Raw genomic sequence first — 19876 nt, 5'->3', positions numbered from 1 at the left:
ATATGCATATGACATGTATAATATCATAGGAACTTATGTGTGGACTGGCCCTTTCAAGCAGCTTTGCCCAACTTTAATGTTGTGTCATCAGTTTCAGTGGGGCACACTGTTTGGAGAACGATAAATAACTCATTCACTTGGACACTCTGATGGACGGAGGGGAACCTCACAGAGGAGTGTGTTCAGATGAAGTTACAGCTGCTCTTCTCCTAGTTGTTTGCTGTGTGGACGATGCACGAGCGATGTCTGATGTTGAGGCCACGTACGCAGACTTCATCGCCTCCGGCAGGACGGGGCGCAGGAACGCCATGCACGACATCCTGCAGAGTCCCACCGACCCAGAGGGCCGAGAGATGCCCCTCACCCTGTCTCTGTCCCAGCTGCACATCAACGCAGGAGGGGGAGGTAAACTACTGCACACATCCACGTAACATCGGCACTGCCTTTTTAGCTCCAGGCGCCAGATCTCCCTGCACGACAAGTCTTTCACAAAGGGATTCAATTACACTTCCAGAATTCAGTCAAAACTTCAGGACTAGAGGGTTGGCAAATGGTGTTCGTGCACACGTCTGGTGTTGTTGTGCAATTTACTTCTTATTTTTTAGGGGCAATTACAAAGCTGGCTGAGATAACAAATGTTTAATTTGGAGAGGCGGATTTATCCTCTGTGAGTTGAATTTCACACAACATGGTTGTGGATTGCTTCCTGGAGGGCAGGAAAAAGGCATATGTCAGTATAACAAGTCTACAGCAATGCTACTTATGCACAGCGGTGCTTTGGGCTAAAGGCTAACATCAGGAAACGCGCCCACAATGACGACGCTAACATACTGATGTTTAGCAGGCTCACCACCTTAGTTTAGCATATTAGCACGCTACCATTCGCTAATTAGCAAAGTACAGCTGAGACTTGCCATCTCTTGAGCCACGGCCCCAGGAATATAGCCTGAAACGTGCAAAAACACTGATATAATCCCATTGATATTTACTGAATTGTTCCTCATTTGTCTGCAGATGGAGACGACGCTGAGGACAGCCAGAGCTCCTCTTCCTCCTCGGCCCACAGGGAGGCTGAGCAGAGGAACAGCTAACCTGCCACGCTCTCCCGCCAGTAGACAGAGAGTTGCAAGATGGATTCCAGCTGCCATCGTGACGAGGCCGTTGGTCCAAAGTGGGCTGGTAGCCGGAGGGTAGCGCCACCACTGCTTGGGTGCCTATGAGCAGGGCACTGAAACCCAAAATCCACTGTAGAGGCGCTGTGCTGCGATGTGACCACCCAGTGCTCTCGTGTCCCTGTGGCTCTGCTGTGCACTAGAATTACAGACTGTTGGCAGGGAGCGTATTTCAGAGTTGGAGCAAGCAGAGAGACACATTTGTAGCTCTTGTACAGCTGATTTTACTTTCAGTCTTAGTTACTAAACACTCAGGCTGGGTGATTGGAATAAAAAGAGAAACTAGACAGAGATCCTATGTGAGTTTTGTAGTTGTGCGAGCAATTTGTGAGACCACTGAGACGTGCTGATGTAATGGGTCACAGTGGGAGTAGCATGTTTGTAGTGATGCTGATAGAGATTATATAGCCAGTTAATGGCTCGTGCTTCCTTTAAATTGACAATACTGTAGAGGGAATTGGACTGCTCAGCTGTAGTAGAGCTGGAAAACACCATGAACAAAAACACTGGTTACTTGAACTTGGGTTCACTGATTCTGTTGCGTTTGATGGTCTAAATCCAGTCCTATACTGTATGTGAAACTGGCCTGTACCGCAGCAGAGCACTGGGATGGTGGTGTGACAGTGTTCTGTTGACCAACAATAGTTGATAATATATTTACAATGAGCATGGAAGACACATCTCAATGGTTCAGTGGTAAAAAAAAGAAAAAAAGAAGAAGAAATGATGATGGTGTACTATCTTTTAAATGTTTATACTTTTTCAATTTACTTTTCTAATGATGCCATTATAATCTCACCTTAAAGGAGTGGCTTTGGGGAATGCGCTTATTTGCTTTCTTACCAAGAGTGAGATGAGACGATTGATGCCACTTTCGTGTCTGTGTCGCTAAAGATGTAGCTGGAGTCAGCAAGAGGTTAGCTTAGCTTTGGATAAAAAGTGGAAACAGAGAAACAGCTACCCTAGCGCTGTCCGAAGGTAACAAATTCTGCCCACCAGCACCTCTGAAAGCCGATAAACAGGTTATATCTTGTTTGTTTATTTCGTACAAAAACTGAAGTGTAAAAACTACAATTAGCCTCTTTTTTTTTTTGTAGGTTCCCTGGTGTTTCATTAGCCCTGAGATGAGCTAAGTGCGTTTTTCTTTTCTCTGTTTGTTTTGTTCATTCATGTACTTTGGTTTCCAATTGTACATTAAATAGCTAAGCTAAGCTAAGCTAACCAGTTGCTGGCTCCAGCTACATACATAGTGTACAGCTGTGAGAGTGGCATCGGCCTTCTCATCTAACTCTCGGCAGCAAAGCGAATAAGCGCATTTCCCAAAATGTGGAACTATTCCTTAAATGTACATATGCAATACTCAGTGGAGCTTCCAGTAAGTGTAACATGTTTGTGTGAATGTTTCTATCTCTGACGCTGAGGCTGAACCACATTCCTGCTTCTTTGCGTAGCAATGGATACACCCCATAATCGTCATACGCAAAGACCATCATGCATGCGCTGTTAGAACTGTGTATTTCGTTATTTTCTACCCAGTATAATCTTACTGTAACACTGCAACTGGACTGTGGACTCATTCTTATTTATGCTGATGATAATAGGGCGAATATAAGTCTCCCCCCCCCCCCCCCCCCCCCCCCATAATACTCATTCAATCAGGTTTTCAAGTTGTAAACTGCCATGTGACTGTATAGTGACTCACACCCGCTTCAACAACGCTGTGTAAACCCGGCTGTTCATAATTCAGCATGTAGAAGTATGGCAGGTGCATGATTCTGCTAAATGTGTAGGTGTTTGTCTGACTGCCTATAACCATATTTTCTACTCTTACGTGTCCAAACGAAATAAACAACTGGGGACAGTGAAGTGGAATGGTTCTCGTCTTGTACTTCTGCCACATGGCCAACAGGTAGCGCCGTTGAATTTAATAAACGTTGACGTGAAAACATGCATGACACTCAAACTGTGGTAAATACTCAACTGTGAAGATTATGTTTAACCATTAACAATTTTAAAATGATTGAGTATTTGATGGAAATAAATAAGGAAATGTAATAGGCCATTAAAATGTTTGTGGATACTGTCAGAGGTCCTCAAAGGGATTTTATGATCCATTGTAAAAGTTTTCACTACTTCAGCATTAACATATCAACAAATGCAGTGAAATCGTTTGTATAGAAAGACCTAAAAGACCATCTGTCTACTGTGCCCCAGTGTGTGTGTACATCTGTGTGTGTGTGTGTGTGTGTGTGTGTGAGTGTATGTTGCTGATTATGCAAATAATCATTAGACAATTGTACCAGGAAGTTTCAGTAAGAAAGAAAAAAAAATCCCCGGCCAGTTTCTCTTAAGTTCCTCATTCTGGTGGCTCAGTGCAACAGTCCATGTCGACTTGTCAAGCCAAATAACACAGACAGTCTGTCACTCCACCTGTCTGTCTGTCTGTCAGTCAACCTGATGAAAAACACGCAGAGAGAAATCTGAGGACTAAAAAGCTTCTTCACGGCAGATGAGCTGTTTGCTTGACCGGGGACACACACTGAGAGAGGTGAGCACAAAACGCATGTGTGAAGGCTGACACTAGTCAGAGATGTGTGTCAGGTCATCATGCGCTCATCTGTTTATACCCCCCCGACACACACACACACACACACACACACACACACACACACACACACACACACACACACTAAAGGATGTGTGATTGAGTTTAATTTGTGGGAATGGGTTAATTTTGAGTGACTAGACTGGGAATGATAGACTTATCTGAGTCTTTTAATGTATAAATCATTTTCAGAAACCTACTTTAAACAGAGTTTATTTTAAAATGATTTCAGTTGTTGCTTGATTTTTCTTGAAAGTCAAGGACTGCTTCCTACTCAGTATGGTTTTGTGGAACTTAAAGAGTGGTTCGGCATGGTTTTGAAATGGACCTCTGATTAAAAGAATACTTTGTAAGTTGTAGTAAATCATAATTTGATGCTAGTTTTAGGTATATGCCATCAGATTTGTCCATTAGGTGCATCGCATTCTGCAGTGGTTTGTCTCTTCTCCTTTCCTTTCATTTCTTCACCACTCCCGTTCAGTCCGCTGCTAAAGGAGGAAGTTTGTATGTTTGTCATGGCTTAGCACATTGAGTGCATGTGTGTGTGTGTGTGTGTGTGTGTGTGTCAGCTTCTAATCTGTTCAGACCCTCGCTTTCCGGCTGTTTGCTGACTGTCAAGTTAAAAATACAATAGAGGCACCCAACCAATGAAACACAGTTACAGTGTAGCAACAAACTACCAAACTGCTGGTTACAACCAACCCTTTCACACTTTGTTGACTTTGTCAACAAAAACATCATGGCTCATAAACACGTGTCATTTGGATTCCTAAACATCTATCTTAGGCATGTTAAGGACACACTGAGCACCAATTCTGTTTTTTCGGGTGTGCCCCTTTCTTGTTCTTGTGATTTTTACAATAACCACTTTTGTTTGCATACTATCACTCAAAAGTGCATTTTAAACTTAATTTCCTAAGGAACACAAGCACCATTCTGTGGTAGACAAGGGTAAGTATAAAGGTGTGTTATGCTGCTTTTGGAGGCTTTAATGCTCTATGGATGGCAATGCTGGTCGGTCCACCAATTTGGTCAAGACTGCAATATTTCAACAGATATCCATGTTGACATTCATAACAAAGTTTTTTTTCACGCATCCTGTGAAATATCTTAACATCTACTGGATGGACTGACACAAAATCGTGTCCATATATTCATCCTTCCCAAACGATGAATCCTTACGACTTCGGTGATCCCCTAACCTTTACACAAAAAGCTACAAAACAAATAACATTCCCATCAGCCTCAGCTGTACTTTGTGTTTAGTGCTAATTGGCAACAAGCTAACTAAGATAAGCAAAGATGGGGAGCATGGTAATCATTATACCTGCTAACATGAGTTAGCATGGTCAGAGAGTGCATGTCGCCATGCTAACATTAGCATTGAGGCTCTTCCTCACTGACCTTCGACATGTGACTTTTCTGGCGCTGTTTACTGTAAGATCCACTGTCCCCTTAGAACTTGTGTTCTAGCTTTGCTGCTGGTTTAAAGAGCATCCATTGGCTCACAGGACTAGCTGAATGTGTTCCCCCTTGTCGGCGTTTGTGTTGTTCAATCATGCATTTCGGTTTCCTGTTTTAGAAAACAGATGTTGATTTATGACCAACATGAAGCTGCCGTGAAGCCTCAATTCCCTGCTTTGTATCAATATGGTTTATCTTGTCTAATCTTAACTTATCTTAGACCGTCACATTGTGGTTTAGTTATCCTCCTTTGGCCATAATCTATTTGTACCATGTCATTACATTAGTACTCCATTATAATTACTCTAAGCTCTATCTGTACAATCAGTATTCCTGTTTTTTTAGACAAATGTGTTATCCCTGTGTTACCATATTGTCCCTTTTCATATCCTGCAAATGTACAGCAAATCTGAACAGAGACACGTTATGACCGGATACGTTTTAATAATCTCAAATATAAAATACCACAGCCAAGCAAGAAATCCGCAGCTAAGCTGATGATTCACATGCACACACAAAGGTTAAATATGCCGGTATAACTGATAGAAGCAGTTCTTCCAACATTGTATTAGTTAGTTATTGTTAGTTTAAACATTAACAAACGCCAAAACGGACCCTAGCAAGCTTAATAAAAAAAGAAAAGAAAAGAAAACTTTAGGAATTGAAAAAAAAAAGAAGAGATAAACAACGAGGAAGTAAACAGTGAGCATTTACAGCCACCGCCAGCATACTGTACATAAATAAAGCTGGATATACCGAGCTGGCAAAGTGGTTAAATATTCTCTAATGGGTCCAAAGTTTGAATAAATATGCCCGGCTTCCCCAGTGAAGAAAACACAGAGAACCTTGACAAAAGCTTTTACTCTCTGTTTTCATGAGTCAGCTTTGTTGAGAACACCCTTATCTCACTGTTAAAAGTAGCACAAAATAACCATTGCAAATTAGTCTCATTGCTGAAATTGATACATAAAATTAGTTTAGAACTTAGCTTAGCACTTAGCACTTTTGCAAGGTGCATGTGTGGGCGTGTGAGACTATAATACAGCAGGTGACATTGGGATATGTGCTAATAATTACGTCTACCTCTTTCAAGCCTTTTTGAAATGACTACGCACTGCTGAGAGTCTTATGTATAAAGTACCAGATGGGGGAAAAAAAACGTCCACATGCTCATCTCCCATTGCAAACTCTGACATTGCCGCCAGAGAGCCAAGCTGCCAGCGTGGCTAAAAAAACAGAATGTACGAAACAGTCAGAAATGTTCAGAAAGGCTACTACAGACCTGCGGTCTCGTTGGGGCCCCTTATGTGCAAATGTCATGTGTGTTATGAGAGTACAGTGGAGTAGCACTAACATTACACTTGAAATCAAAGTCATCTTTTTGGACCGATGCTGCCGATTATAGGTATATTGTTCTGATACTGGTCATTTCTTCAAGCCAAGAAACACTTTGAGGGTTCAGGCTTTTTGTAATGTTGTCACGGTGGAAACGTTTCATAAACAGCACTAAAGATGTGAAAACTGTGAACTGGAAGCCAGACTAATTAAACTCTTCATTTAGTCAAAAGCTCATTTAAGATTCGCCACGTGATTTTGTTACAGCAGCCATGAGAGTTTCCTCCAAGCTCAGTGTTAATGTTCTGAAACTCAACCGTGACTTTCCAAACACCGTCTTATTCTCCCCTCCTCTGTGCTAACTCTTCTTGCTGCCTGGATTGTGATCACTGGCAATGTTTATTTTCCAGCCCAGGAGGTGTGACATCCTCATAAAGCACAGACGTAGCAGGGAGGAGGTCAGGTCGAAAGCACAGACGCTTACGGACTTTCTTTTTGAGAGTTACATGAGAAGATTGATACCACTCCCATGTTTGCACATTAAATATAGAGCTGGAGGCCAGGAAGGGATTAGCCTAGCTTAGCATAAAGGCTGGAGGCGGAGGGAAACAGCTAGCCTGGCTCACTCAGAAGCTCACAAACCATCACCTCTGAAGCTCAACGAAATTCTAACGTGTCACAGTAATTAGTGAAATTTTAGGACACTGATCGGAGTCTGGCTAGCTTTTTCCTCCTGCTGTATGCTAAGTTAAGCGAATTACTTCCTGACATGAGAGTGGTATTGATCTTCCTGAAAACAAGTAAGCATACTGTCAATATGTCAAACTACTCCTTTAAGGGTAGGAAAAGATTGTAGTTTTGCATCCAGCCTTGTCCTTCAAGTCTGTATGGACTTTTTCAATAATTAACCAGAACATTAATGTTTCCGTGTTGTGAAAAACAGAATGTGGGGCAGCATTAGATTTTAGAAAGTTTGCCATTGCAAATTACTTTGTACAATAAAATCATTTTTAGGAGATATTGTGCAGTTCTTTGCTTTTGCTTTTTCAACTTTTAGTACAACTTTTAGTACTCAAGTACAATGTCGAGGTACCTGTACTTAACTTGAGTATCTCCATTTTATGCTGCTTTAAACCTTTTACTATTACAAAACATAGTCAGAAACATGAGACACCCCTCTAGATTAAACTAACCAACAGAATGTAAAGTTGCCCCACTTGCAACCAGCGTCAACAAAAAATAGTGCTTAAACAATAATTCATCCATTATAATGATCCAATACTGTAATATATAGTGATATAACACAGACGTGAGTCATTTACTGGATACCAAGTACTGAAATTCTTTTGGCTGCTAATACTTTTGTACTTTTACTTAAGTGGAATCTTGAATGCAGCACCTTTACTTGCAAAGGAGTATTTTCCAATTGGGGTATTTGCTTTTACTGTGCTAAGGGATCTAAATACTTGTTCAAACAATGATTTTCAGTTGTTCCCCTCAGTATATGCACCGTTACATCTCATAGCCCTACTCAGCCCTCATATTATACCCTTGATGATGAAAGCAGTGACCAACCAGTAGTCGTTAGGACCCCAAACTCTACAAAGATATCGGTTAGGTGTTTTTACCGCTGCTCATGCTTCATACTTCATGAGCGTGTGGGATTTGGATCAGGTGGAGATTAGGTCTTGGGCATGTCCACTAACCTGTAGGCCACACTTGCTGCTGATTCTAAGCATATATGTGCATTTCCTCTTTCACTTTTTTTTTTTTTAACACCATGAACATGTCACTGGTTTGGTTCCTGTGCAATTTTTACAATCCAGAGACCAAAAGTCACAGGTGTTTGGTACCAAACATTTTAAGTGCAGTTTGTTTCAGCAGCTGTAAATGTGTAACAGTCCCGTTCACTCTTCCCTTTTCTCACTTCCTCATGCAGGCAGGATGGGCTGTATGAAGTCCACGCTGAACGGAGGTGTGGAGGGGAAGATCAGCCAGCAGACTGTACGTACCGAGCAAACGCACTATGTCAGAGACCCCACCTCCAGTACAAATAAAAACATAGTAAGTAGACAGACAGCTGGGCTGAGGAAAACTCAAATTTCAGCTACAGACAATAAGACACCAATCTCTGCTCTCTGAGATAAACCAAGGAATGAGTAGTGGTACTGATTGTTGATGAAAATATTAAATTTAAATTTAAAAGAAATATATGATCCCCTTCAGTAATTCAAATAATTAGACAGTACCAGTACATTAGAAACTGAAGCATACATATAACAGGTAGAGCGTATTTAGAATTTTATATAGTCCCACTCTTTACTAGAGAAAATTTTCCCCATTTCATATTGTGTTGTGCTACTTTGTAATGGTTTGTAGCAATTCTTTTTTTCTAAAAGATATTAGTATCCCAATGTACTTCTAAAAAAAACGTATTTCCAGATTATTTCTACACATACATATATAATTATACATGTATATTTTACCTAACAGAATCATTATTTCAATCCAGAACCCCGGATATAATGTTTAATGGTGTAATTTTAAATGCTGAGTGGCCTTAGCCAACTTTAGATATTCTGGATTCTGGACTAGGTATCAATAGTTGTTTTCAAATTCAAAAAAAAAATGTTTCCAAGGTATTACAATATTAAATTCATCTTCACTAAAGGAACAGACTGTGTGTGGGAGAGCAGTAAGGCCTCTGTAAGATGAAACGATGAATTATTTTATTTGTCTTTGTTTTGGATAGGCAGTACTGACACCTTGTAATAGGTGTACAGATCTCCCGTCTGTCTCCGAATGCTGGTGCAGATTCTAGCTCAAAGTGAAGTCACAGCATAAAAATTGTGCATTTTTACTTTTTAATGTGCCCTGGTGAATAGAAAAAATGGTTGAGCATTCACCTTTATTACTGTAAATGGTGAATGTGAAATTATTCAAATCTCAAGAGAGCGTTTTACAATTCAGATACACCCTTTCCGATTGCTTTGGAAAAATAGTGACTCAGATATTTCCCAATGAACACAACTTCCCTGTCTCACATGATGATGATGTCTGTCAGGAAACGGACGGATTGTGAAAGTGTGCCAGTTAAAATAATGGAAGACAGACAGACAGACAGATAGACAGATAGATAGATAGATAGATAGATAGATAGATAGATAGATAGATAAAACTATTGTGTTAGAAGAAGTTATTGACGTTTCTATTATCATACAACATTTAACATTGTTTCTGATACTGAAAACTCTTGGTCTGTCTTTGCAGAATAATGCCCTATTACCTGGTCAGGTGTTCCAAAAGATGGAAGGTATGCCACATTTGTTCTTTCTTTATTTTGTATAATCCCCCCCCCCCCCCCCCTCTGATTTATTGTGTCATTCTCTCTTACTCTTACTTTCTTTTCTAAAAGTATTGGTGTAAAAACACATAGTTGGGTAGCTTTCCCATTTGGAAATGAAAAAGCTAAGAAAGTGAGGCTGTTCCAGAAGTCATCTTTGAACAGGCTATGTTTAACATGTCTACACATTAAGTTACTACAATACTCATTATGACATGTGATGGAAGGAAAATCAAGCCTGGAGCATTAAAGGGTCTATCTTAATACGCACATGCCAATACATGTACCTTAAAGTCAGTTAAAGTCAGTGCTAGCATAACATATGGTGGTTAATGCTCTCTGTTGAATTATAACCACATGGTGTGGAACCTAAAATGAAAACATTGTCATTGTCACACTGTAATATTTAGTTGCGGTTTCTAGTGACAGTCTGATACCTTATGTTGCCACCATTTGTGGGTTTGTTGATCATCTTTCAGTCACAAATGATCAATATCTTTCTCCGTTTCCTCCTTCAGAGCAAGGGGGGGTCGGCAAAATAATGGTCAGCCTTTACCCGTATGAAGCAGTGCATCCCGACGACTTAGGATTCAAGAAGGGAGAAAAGATGAAAATCTTAGAAGAGTGAGTGTCCGACATTGATGGTCGACTGATTCAGCTTCAGGAAATGTTATTCATCCTTTATATACTGAATGCTGAGAGTTGATGTCAAACAAGCTACAAAATGGAGCACTGTTTCAACTGCATACCACGATGGAGACTGTCGGGTACCGTTTCTCAACCCTGATAGCCCCACTGACCCATCTGCCATTTCAGAGTCTTGCATCACCAAAAAGTGTTCAAACTCACAGGACATACTTTAAATTCTGGCGAAGATCCAAAAGTTTCAAATGATACCAGGGCTGAATTTGAAGAAGCACTCATTAAATGATGCTTAAGACATGAGACAGACTTGATTAAGAAACATTTTCCCTCTCACTGCATGCTTCACATAATTACAATGAAGTGTCGGAACACGCTGATGAATAGAAATGTGATATTCTTGCACGGGAATTTTTTTTTTCTACTTTAACGCCACTTAAAATGGACCTCAATGGGAAAATTCAGGGTTCAAGAGGCTCGTCTACCAGGTTTTGCAGAAGTTACCCTATCAGTGCTGACTTGATTGATATTTCCTGCAGACACGGGGAGTGGTGGAAAGCAATGTCTCTGACAACCAACAAAGAAGGATTCATCCCGTCCAATTACGTTGCCCAAGTTGACACTATGGAAACAGAAGAGTGAGTAACTGCATCATTTGCGCATTGCACGAATGGTGAATTACAGAGTGAATCCTATTGAAAGTTGTCGTACTTCATTGACTCCCAATCTTTTCTATTTTAAGAAGGATCTTCAAGCTTTGAGACAACTGAGGTGCAGTTTGTTAAAAAAAAAAAAAAACGGATGGAAAGTCAATATGAATGTGTTCATTTTGTATATCCAGCGCATGTCCTGTTCATTGCAGGTGGTTTTTCAAGGACATCACAAGAAAGGATGCAGAGAGGCAGCTGCTGGCGCCAGCGAACAAGCCAGGCTCTTATCTTATCAGGGAAAGTGAAACATCAAAAGGTATGGAAATCACAACAGCTCCGAGAGACAGAGATACGCACAAACATTCCCCACTTTCAAGACATGGGGTTCAGCCTACGCTCCTGCTAACCAAACGAAACCATTTCGAATCGCTAGTCACCCTCTCTTTCACTTGATTCTTTTTCCACAGGAAGTTACTCTTTGTCCATCAGAGACGTGGACGCCCAGGGGACAGATTCCGTCAAACACTATAAGATCAGGGTGATGGATAATGGCGGCTTCTACATCTCTCCCAAAATCTCCTTCCCTGACATTGGCAGCATGATCAAACACTACCACAGTGAGTGTGGCTCTTGAACGGAGGCGCTTAATATCCTTTATTCAGAAAATGTCGAAAGATGTTAACTTATGAGAAAAGTGTATTTAATAGCTATGGTGTGTGTGTGGGGGTGTGTGTGTGTGTGTGTGTGTGTGTGTGTGTGTGTGTGTGTGTGTGTGTACCTTCCAGACAAGGCCGATGGCCTGTGTCGCAAATTGAACCGTTCGTGTGTGAAACCCAAAGCTCAGAAGCCGTGGGATAAAGATGCCTGGGAGATTTCCAAAGAGTCCATTGCGATGGTGAAGAAACTCGGAGCCGGGCAGTTTGGAGAAGTCTGGATGGGTGAGCAAAGAGGAAAATGCATTTATTTAATCAGTAACGTTGACTAGGGACAGCTTCTTATGCCCAAGAGTAGAATTATGTGGCCTTATGTGCCCCCCCCCCCCCCCCGTGTCACATAAGGCCACAATGAGCTCCCTAAGGTGCTCCTTGTGCTGTTTGCCTTGTTGTGGTGGAGAGGCATGTATGTCTCAAGGCCGGTGAGAGTTTTAGCTCCAGGCAGGTTCAACAAAGACAGCATACTGGCCCCTCAAGTTGGGGGGGGGGCTGGGCGTGGCACATGTGTCTTCAGGTGCTGGCTGCTGTACGGCATTTTAGCCTGAGTAAATCATTCCCCCGTTCTTCAAGAAGACCAGTTGACATTGTGTAGAATCAGATGTCACTGACACTTCTGAAAACGAAAAACTGGAGTGGAGCTTAAAGATTTTTTTTTTTTAATTTCTCACAAAGCAGATAGCTAAACAAATGAAAGGCTGACATTATCTACCCACACGCAGTAAATGCAGGGCCGAGGATTTCTAACTCATTTCTCTCCTTTACTGTAAACTTGGAGCAGCAGAAGTGAACAGTAGGGAAGTTCCATTTCCCCCAAATTAAAACAAAAATGACTTCCTCCTTTTGTTACCCATTAGGTGTGTAACATATTTTTGGTCATAACTGACTCTCTGGAAATATGCTCAATTGTGTCGGTGTATAACTTTAGACCGGCCCGGGAAGGTCGCATTCATCATCAGTGTTGTCAGTTTTATCATCTAAGTCGGAAATGTTTGAGTCTGAAGGGAGATTTGCATCAGACGTTTGGGAGGGGTGATGAAACACACACACACGCATATACCAGAAAGGGGTGTGCAGAGTGGGCTGACAGAGAAACTAGGCTTCATTGCAGTTTTATGTGCAAACCTGATACTTACTTATGTTGCTGGGATTAAAGCTGTTGTCAGGTTTCTTATTTGTTTAAAATAAAACACATTCCTATGATTGCCCGTCAAGCACTTACACAACTGCTGTTGCAATTGCTTGAAACAAGGGGGAAGTATATGACAACATAGTGGTGAAAAAGTGAAAAAGTTACCTCTGTGGGTGGGTTATGATGGGGAAGTTGGGGTCCTGGTTCCAGGTATGAGGTTTGTACTGGAATGTACTGGAATGTACAAGGATTGTGGGTTGCTGTTTTACGTGTGGTAATGATATTACGCTAAAAACGGCTGATTAAACACAAAAGTGCGTGGCTATCAATGTTAAAAGGTTATTTTCAAATGGTAAAAAGCTATATGTAAGATTATCATAGACACGCATTCGCTGTGGTGCAGCAATGTGTTTGGATGCTTTGCATTCATGACCATGACGTTAAACCAGGTGCAGCCGGTTTCACTGACACAGCACATTATGAATGGCTCAAACACTGAAAGACAATAAAACACTGTGAAAATAGAGGTGGGGGGGGGGGGGGGGGGAGTTGCTACCATGCAAAATAAGTCCAAACTAACCTGAACTCACCTGACAGTGTCAGTCAAATGTTAGTTCTTCCTTGTGGTTCATAAGAGGTGTTGGCATGTCATATGATTTTGTTTAGATAATTAGATTATTTTGTTTAGATCATCTTGCAGTATCGCTTTGGACACTAGGTGGCGGTCATCAGATGAACAAGGGTTGTATATTTAAGGGCATAGGTGACAGGAGATGGCAGGCACAGGGAGAGGGAGAGGGAGGGCACCCAGTTCTCACTTAATTGTAATGGCAATTTTCCAAACTTTCCAATGTCCCTCTTTCCAGCATGCCATTACTGCACAGATAGGAGTGATGGAGTGATCTTACGTCGTTATTCGCAGTTTAGTTTGCTTGTTCATTGAGGTAGTTGAACAAAGATGAACGTACCAGTTTTTTTCCATATGCAGGTTGTAGTGTGTTGATCTGTTCCTGGTCTGGTGAGAACTGGGTGCCCTCCCTCTCCCTCTCCCTGTGCCTGCCATTTCCTGTCACCTATGCCCTTAAATATACAACCCTGTGCATCTGATGACCGCCACCTAGTGTCCAAAATGATACTACAAGATGATCTAAACAATGCCAACAATAAACATAAATGGCTCCTACATAAGGAAACAGCCCGTTTCATGAACATCCCGCTACAGCCCAAACCTGTACTCCTCTATCCTGTCGCTCTCTCTGCAACCCTTATTAATGCACTGTATGGAACTGCAGTTATCTGTTGCTTTGCTCGTATGGTGTTCAGTCAGCCCACAAGGCCGCAACATTAAAGTAAACCCTGTAAACAAAGTCGGGTTGTGGCGTTTTACGGATGTGGACATTTACCACACAGGAAAAGGTCTAATGAAAGATGTACGTCTGACGATATGATGATATCGGGTTGCATTATGGGATATGTAGGATCCAGTTACCTGTTTGATGCAATACTAAATTGCTGGAGTGCCCCTTTAAGTTGCTCCAAACTTCCAAAAATTACTTAAATGTAACATGCACACACACCCACACAAACTGGATTTATTTTTACATGGTTTACTACTTGAATGTCACGCATCACTGAGTGGGTTGGGCCGTGTTCCGCAGCTGTCACTGAACCTTAAACAGCAAATACAGTGTTACTTCCCATGATTTGCATTTTTTTGTGCAGGTTCCTGTTATTATCACGACATTTCCCATGGAAAATGGAACGACAGTTGGTATATACAGTGTGATCGTGCATCTGAAAACAGTTAACTTTCTGAACAATTTAATCCTAAATGTGTAAAACCATTTACAAATGACATAAACAGTCAGTAAAGACAGAATAAGAAATTTCCCCTTTTCACAATTATAGCCTGTTTCAAGTCATGGCAGCACAGAAGCCATGCAGCATGTCAAGCAGATGATTTCATACTTCCATGGAAATGTATCAATATCCTCCATTTCCCCAAATCTCTCTATCAATCAGCTTACTACAATAACGCAACCAAAGTGGCGGTGAAGACGCTGAAGCCCGGCACCATGACGGTTGAAGCCTTCATGGACGAAGCCAACGTCATGAAGACGCTGCAGCACGACAGGCTGGTGCGGCTCTATGCCGTCGTCACCAAGACGGAGCCCATCTACATCATCACTGAATTCATGGCAAACGGTAAACGAGCTTTATTTGAGCTTTAAACACACGTGGCTGGTAAGAAGGTTATCAAGAGCAGCCTCCAGTGAGTGCAAGCAGTACAATAGACCTAGACTATCAGGCAAAGATGTAGATGTACACATGTAAGCATGCAGTCCACCAGCGCACACATGGACACAGACATGCAAGACACTGACTCTGTTTTCCACCTTGTCTGTAGGGAGCCTGCTAGACTTCTTAAAGAGCGACGAAGGGTGCAGACTGCAACTGCCCAAGCTCATCGATTTCTCAGCGCAGGTGAATCTTCACACTGATCACAATATGCTGCTTTTTTCTTTCTTTATTTTTTGCTGAACTTAAAGGAAGAACAACAACCAAAAGTACAAATCTGACACTTCACTTAAGCTAAATTCCCATTCCCGTGATGGTAACTCCCTGTCCATCAAGGCCAAACTTTCTTAAACCGTTAGTAAAACCTCAGCAGGCAGAGCCAACGTTGTTCAGAAGTCATTATTTTATACATGTATTTATTTCAGTGGCGGGCAGGTAGACCTACCCTCCAAATCACATCAACTTTTCTCCTTACTGAAAAAAACAATTAAGGACCCGATTAACCTGTTTGCATACTTACGTTGTGTTTTTGTCGTGTTTAATGTGACTTTGGTACCTGTTGGCCAGTTTCATGGAAAGAACTATGTCATTTGGTACTTATTTTAAAGGAAGTAGGAGGAAAAGCTCAACCGATACACTTTCAGCTATTTAGTTCCAATGAATTCCTAGGCTAACATGCAAAAATGTGAAGTTTGGCTACAGTTAAGTTTACAATTCAGCATATATGAGGGATAAAGTTCCCAATAACAAATAAATAACTAGTCCCTTCAAGAAAATTACTGTTTTTGCAATAATTAGTACCTAATTACGGAATTCTTTGCAAGAAACTCCCTAGAAGATTATTAGAAAATTACAGACCTGTAAAATAAATCTTTAGTAAGTCTTTTCTTTTATCCGGCCCCCATGTCAGGCCCATTAGCTCAGGTGTGCTTTACAACATAAACTGATTCGTTTTTTTCATTCAACCTCAGCTGAAGTTACGGTTGCTTTTCAAAATAAAATTGAATGAAATCTGGGATAATGATCACACAGTGCCATTCTTGTCCAGTATATTTTCCTTGTGCTGTTGCAGATAGCAGAGGGCATGGCGTACATAGAAAAGAAGAATTACATTCACAGAGACCTGAGAGCAGCCAACGTCCTGGTGTCAGAGAGCCTGCTCTGTAAAATAGCTGATTTTGGACTGGCAAGAGTCATAGAGGACGACGAATACTCTGCCAGAGAGGGTAAACTTTGTGTGTGTGTGTGTGTGTGTGTCTTTATATGTTCAAGAATATAACTGTGTGTGTCTCCATTTTTGTCTTGTGTAAGAGGACTTTCCCATCACAAACGAGCTGACTATCCCTGACTGGATACTGGTGACACATTCAGATAAAAATCCCCTTTCGAGAGCTCGAAGCAGAACGGAGAACTTCTTTTGAGACCATTGCTCCACTTTTTCATTCTCAAATCATCTGCACTCAAACCCGCAATGACCACAACCTCTGATGGCCTCGAACCACACACAGGGTCTATTTCCTGTCATACACGCACGATGCAGTCTGCGTAAAGAAAGAGATAGCTGGGAGAGAATGTGTGTACCTGTGTGTCATACGATGAAACCTGATTGATCACTGATCTGGAACCAGGAGACACTGAAGCTACAGTAATAGAAAAATTAAAAATAAATGCAGGTACAAAAATAGAATGGAAACCTTCCATTACATAGACAGCATGGGGGAGACGTGTGGGTGACATTTATGAATGGACTCTTTGATATCCTTGTGTAATTTAAATATAACCTCATGTTAATGCTAACATGAAGCCTGTGTGTGTGTGTGTGTGTGTCCTCCACAGGTGCCAAATTCCCCATTAAGTGGACCGCTCCAGAGGCCATCAACTATGGCTCCTTCACCATCAAGTCTGACATGTGGTCCTTCGGAGTTCTGCTCTACGAGATTATAACCTTCGGGAAAATCCCTTACCCAGGTAAACATTCACTGGACTGTATATATATATATATATATATATATATATATATATATATATTATATTTATATATTGGGCTCACGGTGATGTTGTGAAGCATTTTGAAGATTTACTGCCCCCTACTGGTGATTTTTAGTTTTCTGAACTGAAGTTTATGTCATGCAAAAATTCTATGTGCGATGCCAATCTGTTATTATCACAACCACCACTACTAATATATTTACCATATAACTAACACCTTCTGCTCACTCTACAGCTGACGCCATTTATTTAATCACATCTGCTACGTATTACTCTTACTACTACTACTACCGTTTGCATGCTACAGTATGTGTGTTGCCTCTCTCTAAACACTGCTGTTACTGTCCCCAGGTATGACTAAAGGAGAGGTGATGTCCTCGGTGCAGCGCGGCTACCGGATGCCTCGGCCCGACAACTGCCCCGCTGAGCTCTACGAGATCATGATGTCCTGCTGGAAGAACAAGCCCGACGACAGGCCCACCTTTGACTACATGCAGAGCGTCCTGGATGACTTCTACACAGCCACAGAGACACAATACCAGCAGCAACCATAGGGAGGGACACCTGCAGCGAGACACATAAAGACATTTCACAGTCACTCCAGATTATGTTTGGAGCTACTTTAGATATGTGTTTTGTTTTGTTTTTTGTAATGTTTTGTACATATCAAACATTCTATATACATTTATATACTGTATGTCTAATATTTTCTGTTGCACCAAATTGATAAAAACAGATGTGCATTATATACAACAGAGAGAAAAGTCTTAATTTCTTGTTACTTTTTGACACTAGAGATTTGTGCCAAGGTATTTAAATATTTGGACCAAATAAACTGTTACATTTCGATCTATGTTTGCATACAAAGGGGCTGAAGAAACAGCAGACATTATACAAAGAGTTTGCTAAGGTAGGACTGAATATAGGAGGGTTAGCGTATTGATTTCTGTACAAACAGCTGCCTCATAGAGGCTGGGCCTGTGTAAATACTGTGGCAAAAATGGAAAAAGGGACATGCTGCATATAAAGCTGGTCAAACGACTTGCAGGTAAAGCAGCGACTTGTGCTGGACTTGTGTTGGAACTGCAGACTTTAAAATGATAATATATCATTTTTATGGTGTTAATGTTAAATGTATATGTGATAAAAAAAAAAAAACATTTCCATTTGGGTTGATAGTTTAGGAAGTTATCAGAGCAAATCATGGTCTACGAGAATATTCACATGTCAGGTTATGACTGTCCATTTTACATTACATGACTGATTATTGTATTAGCTGCTCTAACAATGGAAAACAAAGATACTGTTTAACAATTGAATAGTGAATGGGATTACGGTTTAGTTGTTTCTGTATGCTTGCTGTTTCATTGACCAGTGAAGGGTTGATCGCCTTTAAGTCCACTTCATGTTGAAGTGCTGGAGCTCTTGCTCGATTTGTTTGTTTGTTTGTTTGTTTGTGGAATATGCTCTCTTTATCATTTCATCATTTCAAATGTGGCATTGTATAAACAAATGTGTAATTGGGATTCTGAAGTTGCATTGGCTTTGACATTGTAGGGCTCTTGGTATACTTACACTTAAAAATAACGTCAATTTAAAGTTAACCTTAAATGTAAAGAAAAAGGATACTGTATAGGCTATTTTGAACATTGGACATTTGAACGTTTGAAAATATGACTTATGTCATTTAATGAGCATTTGATTTGTATACTTAAGGAAACTTGCTACTTGAAATGAGAATGTGCACATTTTGTATGGACTAAAGGTGTGTGTAGTAAAATGTATTCTGTGTTGGACGTCTTTGTACATGTAGCTCATATTTAAGAGATTTCGCTGTCATCCTGACTTCGAGAGACCTAGTCCTACTAGGTCAGGATGACAGGTCCGCCGATTTCCGCCGATTTCCTCAGAGAGCAAGCTGATCGTGAGATTTTGAATTCAACTTGTCACTACCTCATTGTGCTTGAGTTGACTGCAGTGACCTGAGAGAACTATTAAGACACAAGTAGCTTCATGTCCTTGGTATCAAAAGGATAATTACGTTTTAGTGATTTAATATTTTAACATTGTATTCAGAATTCATTGTTTAAACATGTATTATAGGCACCCATTGCCTATAATACATGGGCAATGGGTGCCCATGTATTATATTTCATATCTATCTTTTAAAGACCTCACAATACTGGAAGAGAAGTGAGGCCTTGCATGTTGGCAGCATTTGGTACAGGTATGTTCATTAATCAAACTGTGTTATTTTATTTAGAGAGTCATATCAAAATATATTCAACAATATAAGATTGGCAAAACAGTTTTTTCTGTTTCAGATGATTAATATACATAAGACAAGAGTATTTAAAGTTTTACATTTTATTGTAAAATTAAACGTTTACAAATCTAAATCGAATACATGTTAATAATGTCCATAAGAGAGGAGACAAAAAAAAGAAAAGGTAAAGTCGTTTTTATGAAGTATTTTATTTTGAAGCCACTGCCCGTTTCCTGGTCTGGTCACATGGTCTTCCAAGATGGCCGCGCC

At 40.8% G+C, this 19876-nt stretch overlaps 2 protein-coding genes across 3 annotated transcripts; both read left to right on the top strand.

The window, feature by feature from the left end:
* Nucleotides 1-242: 242 nt before the first annotated feature.
* Nucleotides 243-1091, top strand: LOC139297091 (cAMP-dependent protein kinase inhibitor alpha-like). The gene is made up of 2 exons (XM_070919681.1): nt 243-405; nt 1015-1091. Exons 1-2 carry the CDS (start codon nt 243-245, stop codon nt 1089-1091), a joined length of 240 nt encoding a protein of 79 aa, XP_070775782.1.
* A 2542-nt stretch (nt 1092-3633) lies between these two features.
* lyn (LYN proto-oncogene, Src family tyrosine kinase) lies at nt 3634-18123 on the top strand. 2 transcript variants are annotated; one of them, XM_070918982.1, is made up of 13 exons: nt 3634-3720; nt 8516-8640; nt 9847-9889; nt 10438-10543; nt 11101-11199; nt 11424-11527; nt 11679-11828; nt 11997-12149; nt 15076-15258; nt 15461-15537; nt 16424-16577; nt 17188-17319; nt 17692-18123. In XM_070918982.1, exons 2-13 carry the CDS (start codon nt 8521-8523, stop codon nt 17892-17894), a joined length of 1524 nt encoding a protein of 507 aa, XP_070775083.1. In that variant the 5' UTR covers nt 3634-3720; nt 8516-8520; the 3' UTR covers nt 17895-18123. The 2 variants fall into 2 exon arrangements, with proteins under 2 accessions (XP_070775083.1, XP_070775084.1); XM_070918983.1 differs by lacking the exon at nt 3634-3720 and having other exon boundaries at nt 8521-8580.
* The last annotated feature ends 1753 nt before the right edge of the window (nt 18124-19876 follow it).

Source organism: Enoplosus armatus, chromosome 14 (assembly GCF_043641665.1).
Source record: "Enoplosus armatus isolate fEnoArm2 chromosome 14, fEnoArm2.hap1, whole genome shotgun sequence".
NCBI classification, from domain to species: domain Eukaryota; kingdom Metazoa; phylum Chordata; class Actinopteri; order Centrarchiformes; family Enoplosidae; genus Enoplosus; species Enoplosus armatus.
This window is presented reverse-complemented; position numbering and strand designations above follow the sequence as displayed.